The following is a 21,451-nucleotide window of genomic DNA, read 5'->3' on the forward strand; positions in this document are numbered from 1 at the left end:
TAAGAAATATGGCCTTTTCCAGGTTTTACAATTCGCCATGAGAGCCCAGGCTAGAGAATAGAAGGGGGTATGATCAGAAAGCAGAGCACAGAGGGCCACACAGGTTGGATGGTGGTTCAGCTGAGGACCCTGGCAGCCGGCACTCCCTCTTACAACTTGTTACAGGTGGTCAGTCATTTCCAGCCTTGTGCAATGAGGATTTCATTTTTCTCTGATTCTAAGGGCACATCAGACCTAGCCCTCGTCAACAAGGTTGTCTGAGGAAGAAGAATATCCCCAACAAGAGTCCCACTGGAGTCTGCTATTTACTCTGTGATTTGAACCAGGGCTATGCAACGTAAGCCCCACCTTGTGTTTTGAAAAACCCTGGGAAAAGGAACACATTGGACCAAGACAGGCCATTAACACTGTGAATTCATTTGTCAGAAATTAGCAAGCCTCCAGCACATGAGCTCCACTCCCATAGACTGGGTCAGAGAATGGGCAGGAACTAGTGTTTGGATGATAGCACAGGGGAAGGAGAAGTAGAGGTCAAAAGATGAAAGTGGGGTACAGGAAGGGAAAGTGGGAAAGCTCCACTTCAAGAGTTCTCCCCAGAGCTAGGAAAAGGCAGACTTTTGACCCAGATGGGAAGCAAGAGGGGTCAGGAAGACATACTGGTAAATATTTCCAGGTATCACTTGGGCCCCCAAAACTCTATCCTAGGTTGCAGGCTACAAACTCAGGTCAAGTCTGAAAGGCTGGCTCCCCACACTCGCTTTAGAATCCATGCTTTGGGTCCCAGGGTATGTGTGTGTCACAGAGATGAGACAGAAAGAGAGAATGTGTATGCAGAATCCACATCTGAGGAAAAGGAAGGAGGGAGGAAGGCAAGACTGAGTCCTGAGAAGCAGGATAGGGTAAGAGGAGCTCCCTCTGCTTTCTCCAGGTCCTGGCATCAGCTCCTGTCTTCCAGTGTTTTCCTTTCCAGACCCACTAGAAAATGAACATATGGGCCAATCCAGCCTGACTTCTAAAGCCACAAGTCTCCCCAACAAAGCACTCCACCGCGGGGCTTCCCTAGAGATGACCTCCAGACAAGGCAATGAGGTTGGGAAACAGATGGATGTGCAGGGAGGGGCCTTCAGAGCCAAACTGATCCCTGACCCCGCCAGTGCATGTCCTCTAATCCAACTTACAAAAAAAGAGGGTAGAAGCTCAGGGGCCCCGTCACTTACTGGACTCCTTGGGACAAAGATTCCAGACAAAATGGTTCCAGACAACTGAGATGGGAGCTCTATCTACCGAGTTGGCGCAAGCCACAGGTAAAAGGGAGGTGGGGAATCCCTGGCCATGCGAGAAACAGGGCCACAGGTGGTGGGAGATGAGGATGGTCGGTCGGGTCTGGGGAAGAGGCTGTGTAGTCGGGGAACAGGAGAAGCTATAGACCTGGGGGATGGGAGGTGGCTAGGCTGCAAACAGCTGGAAAGGCAGATCTGGGGGCTCTACAAACTACAGGCAAGCAAAGATTCAGTGGGTGTGTGAGGGGGACGCTAAGTCACACTTCCAGGAATGAGTGATTCTTATGAAAAGCTCATGCGTTCCCAGAAGTACAGAAGAGGAGGACAGGGAGGAGGTCCGAGGCGCCCACCGCCCTCCCAGCGCGTCTGCCTCTCAAGTCGGAGACGCTGCTCCCCACCCGCACCCTGCGTGACTGTCCTGGGTCCGCCCCGCTCCTGTCAGTCTGCAGCCTGCGTGACTCCAGGTCCCCACGGCCCCCTTCATTGCACACCAGGGCCCCGGGTCCCTGGCCCGAGAACGGTTGCCATCCCAGAGCGGCCGGAGCCGGGCTGACAGGCTCTGGGGTGGGGGGAGGTGGGGGGGGAGGCGAGGGAGGGGCGGGGAACAGGAGCGGCACGCTGCAAAGTAATCCAACATCGCTCCATGCCCGCGCTCCGGGAGAAGACCGGCCGAGGGGTCCGCCTCCCGCCTCCCACCATATAGACTCCCGCAAGTGGGGTGAACGCGGAGGGGCGCCGAGCTCCCAGCCCCCACCCGTCTCCAAAACGCTACCAGCATCGCCATAACAACAAGAATCTCGGCAACTCCAGCCCGGACGACGAGGGGGGCTGCCCCCCAATATGCACACCCCAGCAACAGCCCTCCTTTCCCAAACTTGTCCGAGACGCCGCGGCCAAGGGAGCGGCCCTGCCCCCGGCCGCCCGCGCCCTGCCCAGCCTACCTGTCCGGAAAAAGGCGTCCACGTCCGAGTCGGCTGCTCCTCCTTCCTCCGCTGCCCCCTCCGGGGGGTTCATGACTGAGGGAGGACGTCCGCAGGCAGCCGGGGGCCGGCGAAGCCTGGGGCTGTGGGCTGTTCGGCGCCGGGTGGGCGGAGGGCGCGGGGCGCAGCGGCAGCGGCCACAGACCCGGCGGACTCCGGGCTTCGAGGGCTGGCGGCTGGGGCGGCCAGGCTGGGGCAGAGTACGTGCAGCCTCCCTCAGGCGGAGGCGCGCGGCTGGCTGGGGGCGCCTGCCGCCGGCTCCCCCATGGTACCCCTTCCCAGGGGGCGCTGGCCGCCTGCTGTCTGGCCGGGGCCCGGGACCCGGGTCCGGGCTGCCTGGGCGCCCGCTCTCCGAGCCCAGCAGCGGCAGCTGGCTCTCCTCCTCGCCCGTCTGCCTGTCTCTATTGTTCAGCCCTGCTCGGCTCTCCTCTTTATTTTTCCTCCTCCCTCCCACCCTCCGTCTCTCTACCTCCTCCCTCCCTCGCTCGCTCGCCCGCTTGTTCGCTGCCTCCCTCCCTCGCTCTCTGGCTCCCCCTCTGGCTCCAGCGGCCGCCGCCACCCCAGCTCCTCCCCCCGGCTCCCGCTCCTCGGTCCACGCCAACAATGACCCCCGCAGCACCGAGCTCAGCTGAAGTCCTGGCCGGAGCCAGGGATTCGCGGCGGACCCCTGGAGGCGCGGACGCCCCCTCCCCCGCGGCCCGGCGCCGGCCTCTCCGGGAGTCGGGAGCCGAGAGCCGGCCCCGAGCTATTGTTCGTGGCGATGCTAGGCCGGCTTCCTGAGCCCCGCAGGAAAAGCCCCGCGTAGGAGGCGGCCGAGGAGGGGGCGGGGCCGCCGGGCGCACGCCGGGCTCGCCCCGGGCTCTGCCGCCCCAGCTCTGCACGCTCAGCCTCTCCCCTCGCGCTGTCGCTGCTCCGGGCGCCAGGTGTGTGGAGGGGGAACCCTAAACTGTTTGTCTGCCCCCTCTCCAGACCCTTTCCCAGGCTAGACTGACCGGTCCCTAGAGGCTGGACTTTTTCGTCCTTCCTGACAAGCTCTCTCCTATCTTCCTCCCCTCCTGAGCCTCTCGCATTTTCCTCACCATCTCCCCATAGTTCCTTTCTTTTTCAGTTATTCTCTTCCTTTTTCCTCTTTTCAGTGTCCCTTTAAACATCTCTGTCTCTGTGACCCTTGGTTCAGTTCATTCCTCTTGCGATGTCTTCCTGCCTATCTCTCCCTCCCTGTCACTCTCTGTCTCTCATTTGCCTCTGTCCTGCCTCGGTACTTGGCCCGTATCTCAGCGCTTCTCTTGGACAGTTATCAAAACTCCCTAATCCCTGGGGCTTTCTCTGTTTTGTTCTCCTCCTTGTGTCAGTGGAGAGAGAGATCCAGTTGGCCAGGAGAAAGAAGGTGTTACAGCAAGCTGAATTTCAATTAACGTGGGAGAGGGGCTGGGGAGAAATGGGGATGATGGCAAAAAAGAAAGCAGATGCTGTATGGGGTAATTAATGCAGTGATTGTATTGTGCCAATTGGTTTTTAAGCAATAATTAAACAATAATTAGCCAGTATTCTGTTTATAGTTCTAGTGACTAGAGAGGCTACAAAACAGGCTCTTTAGACCTGAGTACTTAATGTGGCGTGCTGGGGGGGGGGGGGGGGTGTTGCAGGCAGCTGGAGAAGCTAGGGCGGGACCTAATGTATTAAACACACCTGATAGGAAAACCAGTTCCTAGTCTTACGTTGATGGCCTGCCACCCACCCACCAGTCAGAATCTTCTGGATCTGTTTGTCTCTGGCAACCTATTTAGTTCCACCTAGCTCTGGGTCAAAGCCCCTGGGACCTTTCTAGATCTACCAAATGTGTAAGTCTAACAACAAATAGAGTGAATTAAATAGGTTTTTAGTGAACCCTTTCTGGCTCCTTGTACTCATCACTTCCTTTACTAAATGTCACAAATGTTTTTTTGTTTGGTTTGTTTTTTATTGGTGGTTTTTTGGGTTTTTTTATCCATTAAAAATGTAAATAGGGCCAGGCCCGGTGGCTCAGGCTGTTAGAGCTCCATGCGCCCAGCTCCGAAGGCTAATGGTTCGATTCCCACATGGGCCAGTGGGCTCTCAACCACAAGGTTGCCAGTTCAATTCCTCCACTCCTGCAAGGGATGGTGGGCTGTGCCCCCTGCAACTAGAAAGGGCAACTGGACCTGGAGCTGAGCTGCGCCCTCCACAACTAAGGCTGAAAGGACAACAACTTGACTTGGAAAAAAGGCCTGGAAGTACACACTGTTCCCCAATAAAGTCCTGTTCCCCTTCCCCAATAAAATCTTTAAAAATAAAAAAATGTAAGTACAGTTACCTGTATCCAATCTTTGGTATATCTACCAGACCCCATTTCTTTAAAATTAGTATTATTATTATTATTTTTAATAATGACTCTAAGGTCACAAGTTAGCTGCCACGAGATCTAATTCATATGGTCTTGATATCTTCAACTGCCTTAAACCAACCAAATGCCCCATCTTTTGTGACAATGAAAGTACTTCTCAATTTTCTTTTCTAAATTTTGCATTCCTTTAACCCCATGATCAAACCCTGGCCTGTATGCACACACACACACACACACACACACACACACACACACACACACAATGGCAGAGCTACTATTGACTGCCACCATTGTGCAGGCAGAGAACCAGAGGCATGGCAAGAGTATTATCTCATCACAAACTGAGAAGAAACATCGCATGTTTACAGGAAAATTTGTATCAAAATCACAATAAATGTGGACCAGAATGAGAAATAACCTCATATAATGACACTGATTTTTGAGAAGTTTGGCAATTTCTATTAAAATTTTAAATGTTCTGAGCTATATTAATATCAGGCAAAGATTTCAAAGCAAAGACTATTACCAGGGATAATTAGACATACAAGCCGGAAAGTTTTTGCATTTAGTAAGAGTTTCAAAATATATGAAGCAAAATTGATAGGACTACAAGGAGAAGTAGACAAATTCATAATTATAGTCAGGTTTTAATATCTGTCTCACTTAATAATTGATAGAATAAGAAGAGAGATCGTCAGTAAGAATATGGAAAACTTGAATAGTGCCTTCAGCCAACTTAACCTAACTACATTTATAGACTAGTCTACTCAACAGCAGATACATTTTTTTCAAGTGCACAAGCAACATTTATCAAGATAAACCATATACTAAGCTATAAAACAAATCTCAATAAATTGTAAAAGATTAACACCATGCAAGTTATACCTGTTGTTCTTTTTTAAAAAAAATTATACAAAGTATGTCCTCTGAGCACAATAGAATTAAATTATAAATCAATAACAAATATATGTAAAATCCCCAAATATTTGGAAACTAAATTGTATACTTTTAAATAACCCATGGTCACCTAAGAACTCAAATGGGATATTAGAAAGAATTTGAAAGTGAATAAAAATGAAAACATATAAATTCCTGTGGGATAAAGCTAAAGCAGCACTTAGAGGGAAATTTAGAATCCTAAAATATTTTGAAAAGAAAGGTCTCAAATCAATGATATCCTGTTCTACCTTAAGAGCAAATGAAACCCAAAGCAGAAAAACAGAAATTTAAAAAAATTTTAAAGAGCCAAAAGCAATGAAATAGATAACATAAAAACCAATGAATGCAAAATTGGGTTCTTTGAGATTATTAAAATGTGTAAACCTCTAATCAGACTGAAATAAGGAAACAAGAGAGAAGAATCAAATTACTATTAACAGGAATGAGAGGTGGCATCACTATAGATTATAAAGATGTAAAAAGAATAATAAACAATTTACACCAATAAATTTGGCAACTTACATAAAATGGACAAGTTCATTGAAAGACACAAACTACTAAAGCTTACTCAAGAAGAAATAGATAATTTAAATAGCCATATATCTATTAAAGAACTTAAATTTGTAGCTTAAAAGCTTCCCACAAAGAAAACTCATGACCCATATGGCTTCACTGGTGAATTCTGTGAAACATTTAAGAAAATAATAAGAAGTAATAGCAATTCCACACTCACTATCCAGAAAAAAATGAAGAGGGAATATTTCCCAATTATTTCTATAAAGCTAGGATTATTCTGATGCCGAAACCAAAGACCAATTAAGAGAGAAGAGAAAACAAAAACAAAAAAACAAAAAAGAACAAAAAAACTACAGACCACAATCTTTCATGAACATAGATGCAAATTTCTTGATAAAATTTTAGCAAATCAAATCCAATAATCTAAGAAAAGGGTAATATATCATGGCCAAGCCAAGTGGTTTATCCCAAGGATGCAGGGTTGGTTTGAAACCTGAAAATCTATCAATGTAATTTACCATATGTTATGAGTTGAATTGTGTTCCTCAAAAAGATATATTGAAGTCCTAATCCCTGGTACCTGTGAATGTGATCTTATTTGGAAACAAAGTCTTTAGAGATGCTAACAATTTTGGATTAGGTCATTAGGGTGGGCCCTAATCCAGTATGACTGGTGTCCTTATAAGAAGAGAAAAATTCCATGTTAAGACAGACACAGAGGGAAACACCATATAATAACAGAGGCAGAGATTACAGTGATGCAGCTGCGAGCTGAAGAATGCCAAGAATTGACAGCCACCACCAAAAGCTAGGAAGAAGCAAGAAAGTATCCTACGCAGAGTCTTAGTTGGAGAACGGCCCTGCTGACACCTTGATTTGGACCTCTAGGCTCCAGAACTGAGTAAAAATAAATTTCAGTTCTTTTTAGTCACCAGCTTGTGGTACTTTGTTACAGCAGCCCTAGGAAATTAATATACATACCATACTAAAAAAGAAAACTACATGATCATCTCAATAGATGCAGGAAGTGCATTTGATAAAATACAACATCCATTTCTGATCAAAATTCTCAGCAAACTAAGAATAGAAGGAACTTCCTCAACTTAATAGAGGGCATCTACCAAAAAACCTGTAGCTGATATCAGACTTAATGGTGAAAAACTGAATTCTTTCCCCCTAAGATAAAAACAAAGCAATGAGGTCCATTCTCACTCCTATTCAACATCGTACTGAATGTTTTAACTAGTATAATACGGGAAGAAAAAGAAATCAAAGGCATCTAAATTGGAGAGGAAGAGGTAAAACTGTCTTTATTCATAGACAACATAATTGTCTATTTAGAAAATTACATGAAATTTATCAAAATGTTACTTGGACTAATAATGTGTTTAGCAAGATTTAAGGATATAAGACCAATATAAAAAAACACCAAATTGTATTTCGATACACTAGCAGTGAAGATTTGGAAATTAAAGTTTAGGAAACAATCACTATTTACATAAGCTCAAAAATATGATATATAAAGACTAAATCTGATTAAAGAGATGCAAGGCCTATACATTGTAAACTGCAATACATGGCTGAAAGAAATTAAAGAAGACTTAAGCAAACAGAGATATACTGTGTCATTGATCAGAAGACATCAATGTGAAGACATCAATTTTCCTCAGATTGATCTGTGGATTCAATCAAGGATTCCAATCAAGGTCCCAGTAGTTTTTTTTTGTAGATATTGACAAGCGGATTCAAGGCAAAGAAACTAGAAAAGCCAAAACAACTAAGAAGGAAGTTGGAAGACTTACACTACCCAATTTCAAGACTTACTATAAAGTTACAGTAATCAAGACAATGTGATATTGGTATAAAGATGGACAAATGATGGATCAATGGAATAGAATAGAGTCCAGAAACAGACCTACACTTTTACAGTCAATTGATTTTCAACAAAGATCAATGGGAATTCAGTGTAAAAAAGATAGTCTCTACAATGGTGCTTGAACATTGAAAAACTGTATTAGTTTTCTGTGGCTGGTGCAACAGATTACCACAAATTTAGTGGCTTAAAAGAGCACAAATTTTATTATCTTACAATTCCGGAAGTAAAAAAGTCCAAAATGGGTCTCACTGTGCTAAAATCAAGGTGTTAGCAGGGATACACATTCTTTCCAGAGACTCTAGGGGAGAATCTGTTTCTTTGCTTTTTCCATCTTCTAGAAACCACCTACATTTTCCAGCTTGTTCCCCTTCCTCCATCTTCAAAATCAGCGATATTGGCCACGTCCACTTCATACTGCCATCTCTCTGGTTCACTTTTTTGTTCCCCTCTCCCATCGTTAGGGCCCTTGTGATTACATTGGGCCCACCCAGATACATCTAGGATAATCTCCCTATTTTAAGATCATCTGATTAGCAATCTTAATTCCATCTGAAACCTTGATTCCCATTTGCCATGTGACCTAACACATCCACAGGTTCAGGGAACCAGGACATAGACATTTTTGAGGAAGAGCATTATTCTGCCTATCGTAATATCAATATGCAAACAGAAAGTGAATTTAGATCAATATTGCACACCATATACATACAAAAATTAACCCACAATGGATCATAGACCTAAATGTAAAACCTAAAACTGTAAAATTTCTAGAAGATAATCTTTGTGACTTTAGGGTAGGCAAAGATTTCTTAGATATGACACCTAAAGCATAATTCTAAAAGAAAAAAAAAAGATAAGCTTGACTTCATCAAAATTAAAAAGTTCTGCTCTTCAAAAGACATTATTAAGATAATGAAACGACAAGCCATTAAGATAAAATATTTATGATACACATTATCTAATGAAGGACTGTATCCAGAATATATCAAGAGCTCTCAAACTTTCAAAATAAGGAAACAGACAACCCAATTTTAAAAAATTGGGCAAAAGATTTGAATAGACACTCACCTTGGCAGATATATGGATGGCAGATAAGTACTTGAGAAGATGCTCAAGATCCTTTAGTCATCAGGGAAATGCAAACTAAAACCACAATGAGATACCACAATCTATGTCTGTAATTAAAAAGACTTGTTCATATCAAGTTTTGGTGAGGATGTGGAACAGCTGGAACTCACCTACACTTCTGGTGGGAATGGAACAACCATAGTTTGGCAATTTCTTAAATAGTTAAGCATGTACCTAACACAGGAGCCAGCCTTTCTTGGTACTTACTCAAGAGAAATAAAAGCATATATCCACGCAAAGACCTGTACACAAATGCTCATAGCAGCTTTACTTATTAACAGTCAAAACCTGCAAGCAATCCAAAACCTACCGACGAGTGACAGGATAAACAAATTATGATAAATGTGTATGATGGAATACTACTCAGTCATAGAAAGGAATGAATTACTGATATACCCACGATTCATGGATGAACCTCAAAATAATTATGCAGAGTGAAATAAGTTAGACAAAAAAGAGTGCATACGAAATTATTCCATTTATATAAAATTCTAGGAAATGCAAAGTAATCTATATTGACAGAAAGCAGATCAGTGATTGTCTGGAGATGACCAGAGTGGGATACTGGCAGAGAAGAGGTGAGAGGGTGGGATGACAAAGGGAAACAATGAAACTTTTGGAGGTGATTGATATGTTCTTGATTGTGGCAATGGTTTCATAGGTGTATGCTTCTGGCAAAACTTCTGAACTTGAAATCTATGCACTTTACCAAATCATGGAATTTTCATGGTCTATGAAATACATATGTCACATTTAAATTTCATAATGCTTTTAACTTTGTAACTGATTCTTTACACTAAGAAGAAAGAAAGAGGGAGACTCATCACCAGGGGAATCCTTTTCACATGATGCACAAAAGTGTCAGGGTGGAGGAGGGTGGGGAGATGTTCAGGTACAAGCATTTAGACAGCACTCTCAAGTAATCTTGACAGACACCTCCTTCTCTCCACCCTCTTTGAAGATTTAAGAGGGAAGGGGACAAAATGGAAGAAGTGTTTAGAAAGGTAGATGTGCCTCGAAGATTGAGGAGTTTGCAGTCTATAGAAACAGTCTACGAATGAGGTTGTAAGCACCTCCGGGAGGGAGTGGCTGTGGGACTGAAGCATAAAGTTGTGGAAGTCAATAAGAAGGAAAAAGCAGTGGCGTGTATTGATGACTTATATGCAGAGTGGAGAAGGTGTGGGCAGGAAAGAGGGTAGGGTGGTGAACAAAAGTTCAACATACCTCTGGGCACTAGGTAACTGATAGAGAGCGATGGCATTACTAATGGAAGAAAAAAAAAATCTAGAAGAGAAACCAATCTGGGGAAAGATGTGAAAGTGATTAAGTAAAATATTCCTTAGTCTAACCCCTCATTTCAACAATGAAAAAACTATCAACTAGAGTGTCAAGTGACTTTCCCAAAGTCACACAGCAGACCCTGGAACTCATGACTCCTAGGGCAGTTTTCCACACTGCCGGACTGTAACACATTTCCTGTAACCCAAGGAGTCTGAAGTGATGATGGGCAGCCAGGTGGTAATGTCCAATCAGCAATTAGAACTGTCAGCACAGGGCCTGGGAGGCCTTGGGAGCTGGAAATATTGATTAAGGAGCTAGGAGCTGGCTGAAGCAGCGAGAGCAAATGAGATAAAAGGTTTTCCATCCATATCCATTAACTTTCCTTTTTAGACATATTATCCACTTGTATGTCCTGCTTTCTACTCAAATCAAATTGCCTTAGAACCAGCACCTCTTCCTGACTTTCCTGACATCATTATTCCAGTTTCACAGACTAGAACCCTGGGAGACTTGCTTGGATCATCAGCCTCCTTTACTTCCTGCATCCATGCTGTCGTGAAGCCAAAGTTTTTCTTTGAAGTGTCGTCCATGGCCCCCTTTCCCTCTAATGCCATCCTAGCCCAGCCTTCAGCTCTGTAATCTTGAATTTCTACAACAGTTTGCCAACTGGCTTCCCCAGGCAAGGTAAAGCCAATACTTGGGCGGTGGGGGCGGTGGGGGGGGGGAATAGGCCAGCGAGACAGACAAGTCGCAGGAACATGGTGGCCATGGAACGAGACAAGCAGGCGTCAGGAGGCAAATGAATCAAAAAAGTCAGATGTCACAGAGACGTGAAGGGCAGCGAGGACTGAGGCATGGAGACAGGATTTGGGGAAGGGGTGGGTTACCAGGGACCCGAGAGAAAGAGGAGGGTGGACCCCAGTTATAGGAGAGAGTACATGGTGAGGGAGTAAAGCGGAGGGTAGAACCTGACTATAGACAGGACAGGAGCATGTGGCGAGAGAGGGGAAGCAGCAGAGCTGAATCATCTATTAACCAAGTCTTGGCAGTGAAAATATAAAATAAGACAGTAGCTAGACCGGATGGTCAAGTTTCCAAATGTTTTTGTTTTGTTTTTCAAAATGGAGCTAACTATACAGAGTTGAAAGGCACAGCTGAGAGGAAAAGAGAGGGATAGAAAATTCGGAAGCTGGAAAACTATCAGCATCACTCAGAAACTGGAAGATGGGCGGCCGTCCCTGTGGCAGGGATCGTCTGGCATCCTGAGGGTTGGTCTGCATAGAGGAAGCTGGTAGAAAATATTCAGGCCTCAACTCTTGATTCCCGGCCCTCAGCCCATACTGCACAGGAAATTTCTAACACAAAGCTGTTTCCTTTGTCACACTATTTTCTGTTTAGAGTGAGCATAGGAAGTAATCTGTCCTGTTCTTTTAACAATTCCAAGGGAATGCCAAAACATCCCCTGGTCTTGGCCTTGCTTGATATACAGTTGTGACAGAACCAAGGTTCTTCCTGACCTCTGCTCTTAATCTTTCCTGCTGCAATTGAAGCCTATTCCTTCTCATCCTGTCTTTGAGGGCAGCAGATGATGGCCAAAAAACTGCCTGCATGAGGAAATCTGCAGCAGCTAATATGAACTTCCTCCAGATCTTAGGGAAGTTGTCCTCTTCCTATCGACTCTACATCCATGTTCCCTGTCAGCCTTGCCTCTCTGAAGAGACGGGGGCACTCAAAAAGACTAAAGAACATTCAAATATACTCCAGTTTCCACTGATGTTGTAAGAGATATACCCCTTTGGTTACCTCAGAGATTCTGATCTGAGGAAGCCAGAAGGAATTCCTCGGCTAGTAAGCTAAAGCATGTCTTAAGCTACCCAAGAAGAGTTATGTGTGTTTAAGAAGTGACCAGACCCATGCTCCAGTCAGCCCAGGAACCTCTCTGTGTCACCAAGTGGCCTCAAAGAAGAGTAAAGTTTCCTCTCAAATGCCATCTCAAGAGGCTAGGAGGATCTGCCAAGCATCCCTCAGGGATGTGTCTTGCAGCCAGTCACAACCAAGATGTGGAAAAGAAAGTGAGAAACAGAGAGGTTAGATGGGGATAAGGGAAGAGAGAGAGAGAGACAGAAAGAGATGTAGAGAAAGAATCTCTTCCTGCTAGTCACTTGGAGCAGGGGTCTTATAAATAAAGTTTTATTGGAACACAGTCATGCTAATTCATTTGCTTAATGTCTATGGCTGCTTTTGTGCTATGATGGCAGAGTTGCGTAGCTGTGGCAGAGACCATATGTCCTGTAAAGTCAAAAATATTTGCTATCTGGCCCCTTACATAAAAAGATTTAATGACACCTGACTCAGAGTAATAATAACATCATAACTTCCTCTAATATTAGTAAGCTCTTTGTGGTTCTTCAAGTATTCTTCATGCTTAAAGTTATCTACAGAAACTATTATCCTGAAAGAAACCAAGGCTAGAGCCAAAATAAACAATGGGAAAATTATTCAGAGCTGTAGCTTAGAGAGCAACCAAATCAAAACTGCACCAAGATATGAAAGAAATCACAAAGCTAAAGAACAAATCTGACTCTCAAAAAGACAGCTGCAGATGGAAAATATATGTGTGTGTATGTATCTACTACTTGTGTGTGTAAAATACCTAAATATATGTATGTATATTCTCATAAGTATTTATATACATTTTTTTCTGATTAATATTTTGCAATATGAATGTCACATATTCAATTGCAATATGAACGGTAAAAGTTGATGATATGTATGGTGCCCAAAGGAATTAAAGGAATTGATCAATGTAATATATGAATAATAATATAAAAATGAAATCTGGAACAGGTGAATTTAGGGAAAGAAAATGGCTTAAGTGTTTCTATCATCTTCTGATATTGACATGAGGGGTACAGGTTTGAAAGTGATGTTTTTTCATATCTCTGTCTAAGGTGCTATGTAACATGAGACTGAAGAGGAAAAAGGCCGGGAATAAAGGATGAATGCCACCCCATGAAATGCGAAACAGTCATCCAGGCTGTTCTCAAGCTTTTGCAGATAAATTAAAGAGCTGGTTGAAAGCCTCATGTCTCATTTGGCTCGTTTTTTCCAATCTTACCTTCTTCAGATTACTCCTCCCCATATCCCATGAAGCCATGCCACTCTATCTTGTTCTGCCTACACACACACACTCACTCACACACACACACACACACACACACACACACACTCACACACACACTCCATTCCAGGCAGAAGATTCTGCTCTTCATTCTTATTTATCCAGCAATCCCTGCTCTGTCCCCTACCCTAAGCTTCTGCTCAAAGGCACAGACACTGCCGGTTACTTACCCCAAATCCATTCTCCTGTGCCTGCTTACTGAAAGAACTGCGATAGTGTTCAGGTAGGCATCGTGTCCCGCTGAAATGCTCACCTTCTCTGACTCCTTTGCAGCTCGGGTAGCATATAACTCGTTTCTTGTCATAAGACATGACTCAGTGACAGCGCGCTAGGGAGTTGGGGAAAGTGTTTGCCCTGCCTTTTTCTCCCACACGCCTCTTTTCCTTGCTCTTTTCTTTTTCCTGCCCGATTCACAAACAGGAGTCTTGAGGTAAAGCAGCCATCCTGGGAGCATGAGGCAACAAAGCCGCAAGCTACAGATGAAGGAATAGAAAGAAGAAGCCTAGGACATTGACGACACCTTCGAGCTGCTGTATCGGCTCGGGCTGCTTGTTACGTGAGAAGAAAACGGCTCCATCTAGTTAAGGCCCTGCAGTCAGCGTATGTAAGGAACAGCCTAATGCAAATCATTTTCATACCCGTAGTCTCCCTTCTACCTGGTGAGTCACTCTTTCCCGACCCCATAGCCAGTTTGTGAAGTTCTATGCTTTCTTCACAGCCCACTTTAAATCCCATCTCCTTCAAGAAGACGTGCCACAACATCTCAAAATTGATCTCCCTCTCTCCCATAGGGTACAATTAAAATCATTAAAATGACATGCGTGTATCACGTCTGCTTCATATCACAAACAATTATGTATGTTGATTCACACATACCCTCACTAGAGTGAGACTTGCTAAGGGCAAGGATCCTATTTCACTCATTGTGAGCCCTGCAGCACCCAGCACACTGCCCAGAACAGTCACTCGATAAAGGATTACTGAATTACTTTGATTTGAGAGATGCTCCTCCCTTCCGAAGTGTATATTACGGATCATATGAAAACACCTCGCATCTATGTGGATAGAGTGGAAAAGTTACCAAATGGGAAAAGAGACTTGAGAAATCCTAGTCATGTTTTGACCATGCTTTGACAGTTTTGAAACTGCACAGCCTGTTCTGACTAATGGCCAAGATCTAAAAACTAAGGTCAAAAGAAGGGACAGGAATGAGATGGTATTTAAAGCCCAAGATTGGGCCTATATACCGTCAAATTCAACCTAGAATTAGTATCTGCAAGAGGTATACCCCTAGCCAAAGCAGTTCATCCAACTTACTGCATTATAATTCCGGTTACACTTCAACTGTTTGTTTTTTTGACAAAAATTTATTGAGCACGTAATACGTGCCAGGATTGGGTGACCAATTATTTCAGTTTGTAACTGGGAGGTTTTCAGAGACAAAGAAATTTTCAGTGCTAAAACCAAGAGAGTCCTGGGCAAACTAGGATGCTTGGTTACTCAAGAAGCTCTGTGCTTGATATCAGATGGAAATCAGTAAAAAGAACAGATACGGTCCCTGTCATACGGAGCTCTACAGTCAAGTGGGCTTTATTTGGGGCTGATAGTAATTACAAAGGTTTATATACTTTAACTATATTTTCAAATCATTCGTGTTACATATTATTACACAGTAATCAAATCCATCCAACACATCCAGGTGTTAACACCACAAATCTCTCAGCACAGCTGGCTGGCTGTCCACGTGTAGGAAAGATGAAGGACCTTGGAACAGGACAATAAGCAGAAGTGCAGTTCATGAATGCGGTCATTGTTCTGCCGGTCGTGAATTCCAACCAACTTTAATCACAGCCTGAGCCAATTGTCTGTTGTTCTTGGCTCAGCAGGCACACTATATCTTCAGGTTCTCAGCCCTCTTTGTGACACACAGTTTGACCTGTCGGGTGGAACAGTGCCTACTTTGGAACAGGAGATGTCAACCTTTCCTGGGGGAATGTAGACGTAATCTGACTGTGGCATCTGCTGATGTAGCCATCACAGCTAGCTGGGGCATGACTTTTCCTCCATCATTGTTCCAGATGAATTCCTTCTATAACTAGGTGCTGGGTTAAAGAAAAAACTCGCCCATTCTTGGGTCAAGGGCATGTGGATAACTTATTTCCCCTTTTAGAATGTCAACCCTTCTCCCAGATAGATAATATGTACTTCTGAACTTAATACTCTGAAGGTGCTATTCCCCCACAGTAGTCACTCACTCAACAAAGGCTGAAGATCCTGTTTCCTCCATTCTAAGGATCAGTGGAATACTTCTTATTCTATGGTGGACATGTTCTCTTCAATCACTAAACTTCATTTCTGCTAGGCTTTGAGAACAAACACCAATTGGTTTTCTCTGATTGGCTAAACACCATGCCATGCATTTTTATATTCATTAGCTTATATAAACTACACAACAACTCAAAGTAGATATTGTTATTCTCACTTCCAGACAAAGAAACTGAGCCACAGAAAGGTTAGGGAACTTTCCCTGGGTCACATATCACAAATGGAGAGAGTAGAACTTGAATCCAAGTCTATTAGACTCTTGTAAGAGTTCATTTGATGATCTGAAAGGGAACAGATACGTATGTTTGGAGATAAATGTGAGAAGGACTGCAGGAAGACAAGCAGTTTTGTGTCTATTGACTTCTAAATTTTCTTGAAGATGGGGTAGGTGAGACCGGGGACACTGCAAATCAGGGAGAAAGGCTGGACAATAGCCGTGGTCTACTGCCTGGCACTATATCAAATGTTCGTTTATAACTACATAGGAGTTTGTGCTTTGAAGCAATAGGGAATTAATTTCAAAATTGATTTCAACAAACAAAACTAAAATCTTAATTTCATTTTTATGGCAAAGATGCTTTAAGTGGCCTAGAGTTACGCTTTGGGAAAGAGACAGACCAGAGAAGTTAGGGAGGCCTCTCTTTGTTATACCTGTTAGTTACAGCGTTTGTTGTTGAAGCGCTGGCAGCATTCACGGTCTCAGAGCCGGACCACACCACTATCCACGCCGTCCACTGGCGCAGTGGTAGGATGGTGCAGGGTTCCCAGAACGAGCATTTATAAATCAGGAAAGCGAAACCTAGAGCCATGTATACCCAGTGTCTTGAACACTGCCTGATTTGTAGCATGTGCTTGATAATTTTAGTGAATAAACAAATAAGTGAACAAATAAACAAAGTGATTTTTTTCAGAAGGTCACACAGCGAGGGAAAAAATCCAGTATCCTAAATCTAAACTCCATCCTTGGTCTACATACATCGTCATCATCTGGGTGAGCCTGGCCAACTTTACAATGGTTATTTGGAAGTCAGAATGAATAGGGCACTGTGCCTGACTTAAGCAATATCAAAAATTTAATTAGAGATGTGGAAAAGATGGAGTTGGTGAAAAGCTGTTATCCAGATGCCAGGACCATTTGGTGTGGTTGGTTTGATTTCTAATGAGCATCTGCTCCACATCACCAATCCCTTTGCACTTCCTTACCATGCGCAGTTCACACTCCAAAGTCAACTATTTCTTATCATCTGTGTGGTCATTCACCCTTTTGTTGTCTCTTCCTGCTAACTGTTTAATGTGGCTTCCCTCCGACATTTCCCGACTGCCTGTTCCCACTTGACCCTGTCAGTCAGGTGGTACTCAGGGAATGGGAAGGCACAGAAAGCATTGCAGAGTCGATGGGAACCAATTCGCATCATCTGCTGCTTTGGCTGACCCCCATGCCCTGCGTGGGTACATGGTACAAGCTGGTTGAACCATCATCCATGGATGGGGGAGCATTCTGTACTCAGCTCTCCATTGTCCACGCTAAGGGGACAAAGAGGGTGGGCGCACAGCAGATAACATTTTTAAAAATCAAGGTATAATTTACGCCTATTTTAATTGCACATTTTAATGAGATTTTACTTTATATACCCATTCGACCATCACCGTAACCAAGATGAAACACGTTTCCAGCATCCGAAAAAGTTCTCTTGTGCCCCTCGCAGTTGGTCTTCTCCTGCTGTAGCCCCAGTCTGCTTCTGTCACTCTAGATTAAATTTGTCTTTTCTGGGGTTTTATATAAGTAGAGTCATAGGGTATATACTCACAAAAGTTATTTTTACTCGCCTTGAGAATAGCTTCTCTGATCTCCTTCCCAGAGATGTCTGGTTCGGGCTGATATTAAAATGAGTTTATGTTCCCCACACCCACACTGACTTGACAGGGTGGGCAGAGCTAGGACTTGGAAGAAACCTGAGAGGCAAGATGTGGAGGCTGAGAGAATAATTACTGGCAATGAGAAGAAGGTTGGTCCTTCCCAGCATTGGTAGAATATGGCAACGCCTGTGTGCCCGCTTTGTGCCCTAAACCTGCTTTCAATGTTGCTCAATTCAGCTTCTCCTACACCTAACTGCCTGGGAATTTCGCTAGCTTTGTCTTGAATGGGCGCTTTTGTTGGAAACTCCTGACTCCCGCCGGGCCCTCTCAGCCACGGAGTCATTGCACCCTCTGGTGTAAACATGGGGATCTGTCACCCCTGTGGCCTGAGGCGGTCCCACCCATGCAGCTATCACCCACCATAATAGCCCTCCCCTGCCAGTGGGGTCCCTAGGCTCCCCTAACCGAGAAGCCAAGTGCAGGGAAATCTCAGGCTCCCTCCAGCTGCCGTTAGGTTCATGGATCAGAGGCTGAGCCAAGAGATCCAACACTTGAGGAAGGACAGGGACAGAGAGAAGGGAAACCCCAGAGAAGACAGAGCAAGCTAACCATGGAAGATGAAGAGGTGCAGGGCAGAGGCACAACCCAGAACACAAAGCAAGAAGTAATAGAGGGATAGATTTTTGTTCCATCGAAGAGAAATCCTGAAAATTCACTTCTCTGCCCAAAATAAATAGATTCAGACTCAGGCTATGAGAATCCTTGAAAAGTGGTTAACGTGAAAATGCAGATTAAAAAAAACACACACAAAAAAAAACCTACACACCCCCATGTGCTGCTCGACCTGCATAATCCCTTTAAACCTCCAATAACCTCCACTATGGTGAGCAAAGTCTCATAAATCTGCACCAGCTCAAAATCAAGAAATATCAATCATGTTCAGGAGCTTAGGGGTAGGGACAGAAAACGGGCATCCCAATGCCATTTAAAACCACAGCACAGGCTTTTCATCAAATTATTCCAAGAAAAGACAAAATGGAAAACACTCAAGCTTCTGAATTGTCATTCCATACTTTCTCAATTTGTTCTTTTTGTTTCTTCTTTTCAAGGGGCAGTGTGGAGGGTGAGGGAGTGTTGACGAGATATTTAATTGGAGAGCAAAACATTGCAAAGACCTATCTCATTTAGTTCTATTCTTATACAAATAAAACCAAACACAAACAAAAAGAATTTTGAAAACTATTGCCAGAAGTCATTAGAAAATAGCACTGTTTCTAGTAAGGCACCAACAAAGAAGACGTCTGGCTTTTGTTAAATGATTAATTCATGCCAGAGAGTAAAAGTTATGGATACTATTCTACTAATAATAACAACTACTTTTTCTTTTTCATTCCTACTGTATGTGCCAGGCATTTTCTGTGTGAAGAGGTTTGGGTCCATTATCTAATTTCATTCTCACGGCAATCCCATGAGAAACAGTATTCTCTCTGTTTTACAGATGAGGAAACTGAGGTTCAGATTATTTCAGTAACTCTCCCAAAGTCACACAACTGGTAAATGATGGAGCAAAAATTCAAACCCAGAGTTTGCTATGGAAGCCGTGATGCCATCCAAGATGCCATCTACCTTCTGTGGTGTGATGGACCCTGCCTGCAGTCCCCCTGGACGAATCATACATCACACTCTGAGGATTGATGTGTTTTCGTTTTCCTCTTTCTTGGCCTTGTCCGGTGACCTTTTCACACCCCAAAGTCTGAGAAAAGTTGTCTGTTAACTGAATCTTTACTCCAAGTTCAGACCACATAGAGAAAATAAAGAGTCCCTTGCTTGTGTTGCTTGCTTCAAATTCCAATTTTTCTGTATTGATGTACTACCACGTGATCCTGGGAAAACATCTGAACTTTAGTCTCCGCACCTATTAAATAAGGATCTATAAACCTACCTACGTTCATGGTTGTGGTGAGGATTGATATGTGGGAACACAGTCTGGAGATGGCACAGGCCAGGCAATTGCTGGGTGTTGTGATGATTATGGCACCTTAAATATAATAAGGAGTAACAGCCCCACTAAAGTCTAGTTTCACAGAGAAGAGAGAAGGAAGAAAACATTTCAACCACTGGGATGGAGGCCGGAACTCATTTCAAAACACTCATGATTGAAAGACATGCATTTGTGAGAAGGAAAATGTATGTCTCTCTACCATCATTTCCCAAACTGTTTTCAAAGGGGCATTAATAGATGCTTCCTCAAAAGGTCTACGGTCAGAGAGATGTGGAAAACACCTTACATGTGACCCCTCTCTCAAAGAATCACAATGGACTTTGTCTTACTGAAAGTCCTGAGAAGTCTTACCATAAAATAGTTCCTGCTTAATTCAGCAATTCCCGGTTTACCACAAGAACCTGCTTTAGAGGTTTCCACCTATTAAGAATCTCCCCACACCCCAGGGAACATAGTTTAGGAGATGCCACTCTCATTAAAGATAGCTCCTCTCACCCACCATCAATAAGTATATGATCCACTTTCTTCCCATTGTGGCCAATGTTCCTTCGTTTAACAATTCACATCACAGTGGGGAGACTCCCCAAAGCCTGTGAACATGGTTTTACAATACCAGGCTCTTCAAAGAGGGAAGTACACACAGTATACCCCACAAATCTCTGGGTACAGGCCCAGCTGCCTTGGATGAGAAGAGAGAGGAACAAGAGGAGGCACAGGGTGTCTCATTTAGCAACAATATGTATTTAGTGATGCTAACTTATTCTAGAGAATTGTCTTAGTTTGGGGTCTTCCAGGAGCCGACCCTGAAACAAGAGTTTAAGAGCAAGTAGTTTATTTGGGAGTTAATCCAAGGAAATACCAGTAAGAGAGTGAGGAAGTGAGTCAGACAGGGGAAGACAGCCAATAAAAAGTGAATTATTAAGCCAACTACACAGTAGACAACTATAGTTTAATCCTGCTGGGAAACTGTAAAACACACACCTCAGAATTATCCCACTCAAGGGATGAGATTGCTGGGATATTTATACATCATCTCCCATCCTCACTCATTGGTTCAAGGAGGCTCTGAAGGGAGGAGGGTAGGGCAGTTAATTTTCCAGAACTTCTGAATTTCCATGTATCTTGGGCCTAGTGATCTTCCAGAGTGCCAGATAAAGTCCCCCGGCATCAAAATGCAGACACTGGTGGTTGGAAGATGTCTGGAGGCCACTGACACGGTAAGGCCTGAGGGTCTGCTTCAGTGTCTCTCAGACTTGCCCCATATTTCCAGATGGGAAAACCAGGTTGGAAAGAAGTTAAATCTACCATCCCTGAGCAACTGTTCCATGTGTTTTTGAGGTGCAAGGCTGTGACCTTGAATCCATAGTCCCAGGCCAAGAAGATAATTGGGCAGAGAACACAGATGACCACTTCCTCCTCTTCCCCTGATGCAGTGGCTGGCAATGTTTGTCTGGCTCCACATCAGTAATATTTTTCATTACAAGCAGTGATTTTTAACAGGTGAAGATGAGGGGAAGCCACATTCCCCCAGAGGTGGTACATGAGAATGCAACAGGATGCAGACTGTGTATTTAAAATACCTATTTACAACTACCTGGCTGCCTCACTATGCCAAGTCCCTTGGGGTTAAGTCATTGTGAGGCGTCATAACAGCAACATAGGACGGACACATTCCTGATCAGATGAAGTCAATGTGCCTCTGAAACAAGCAACTGTTTCAGCTA

General features: G+C 43.9%; 1 protein-coding gene across 17 annotated transcripts in view; it reads right to left on the reverse strand.

The window, feature by feature from the left end:
* The window catches only part of KALRN (kalirin RhoGEF kinase), a 617,732-nt gene extending 615,068 nt beyond the window's left edge, over positions 1-2,664 (reverse strand). For 9 of the 17 annotated variants that reach the window (XM_019738972.2, XM_019738955.2, XM_019738953.2 and 6 more), the window contains exon 1: positions 2,222-2,664. In XM_019738972.2, the coding sequence (XP_019594531.2) occupies positions 2,222-2,294 (73 nt within the window). In that variant the 5' untranslated portion in view covers positions 2,295-2,664. The remainder of the gene's footprint in view (positions 1-2,221) is intronic. The other 8 variants (XM_019738962.2, XM_019738960.2, XM_019738961.2 and 5 more) reach the window with 3 other exon arrangements.
* Between the last annotated feature and the right edge of the window lie 18,787 nt (positions 2,665-21,451).

This window comes from Rhinolophus sinicus, linkage group LG01 (genome assembly GCF_036562045.2).
Source record: "Rhinolophus sinicus isolate RSC01 linkage group LG01, ASM3656204v1, whole genome shotgun sequence".
In the NCBI taxonomy this organism is placed as follows: domain Eukaryota; kingdom Metazoa; phylum Chordata; class Mammalia; order Chiroptera; family Rhinolophidae; genus Rhinolophus; species Rhinolophus sinicus.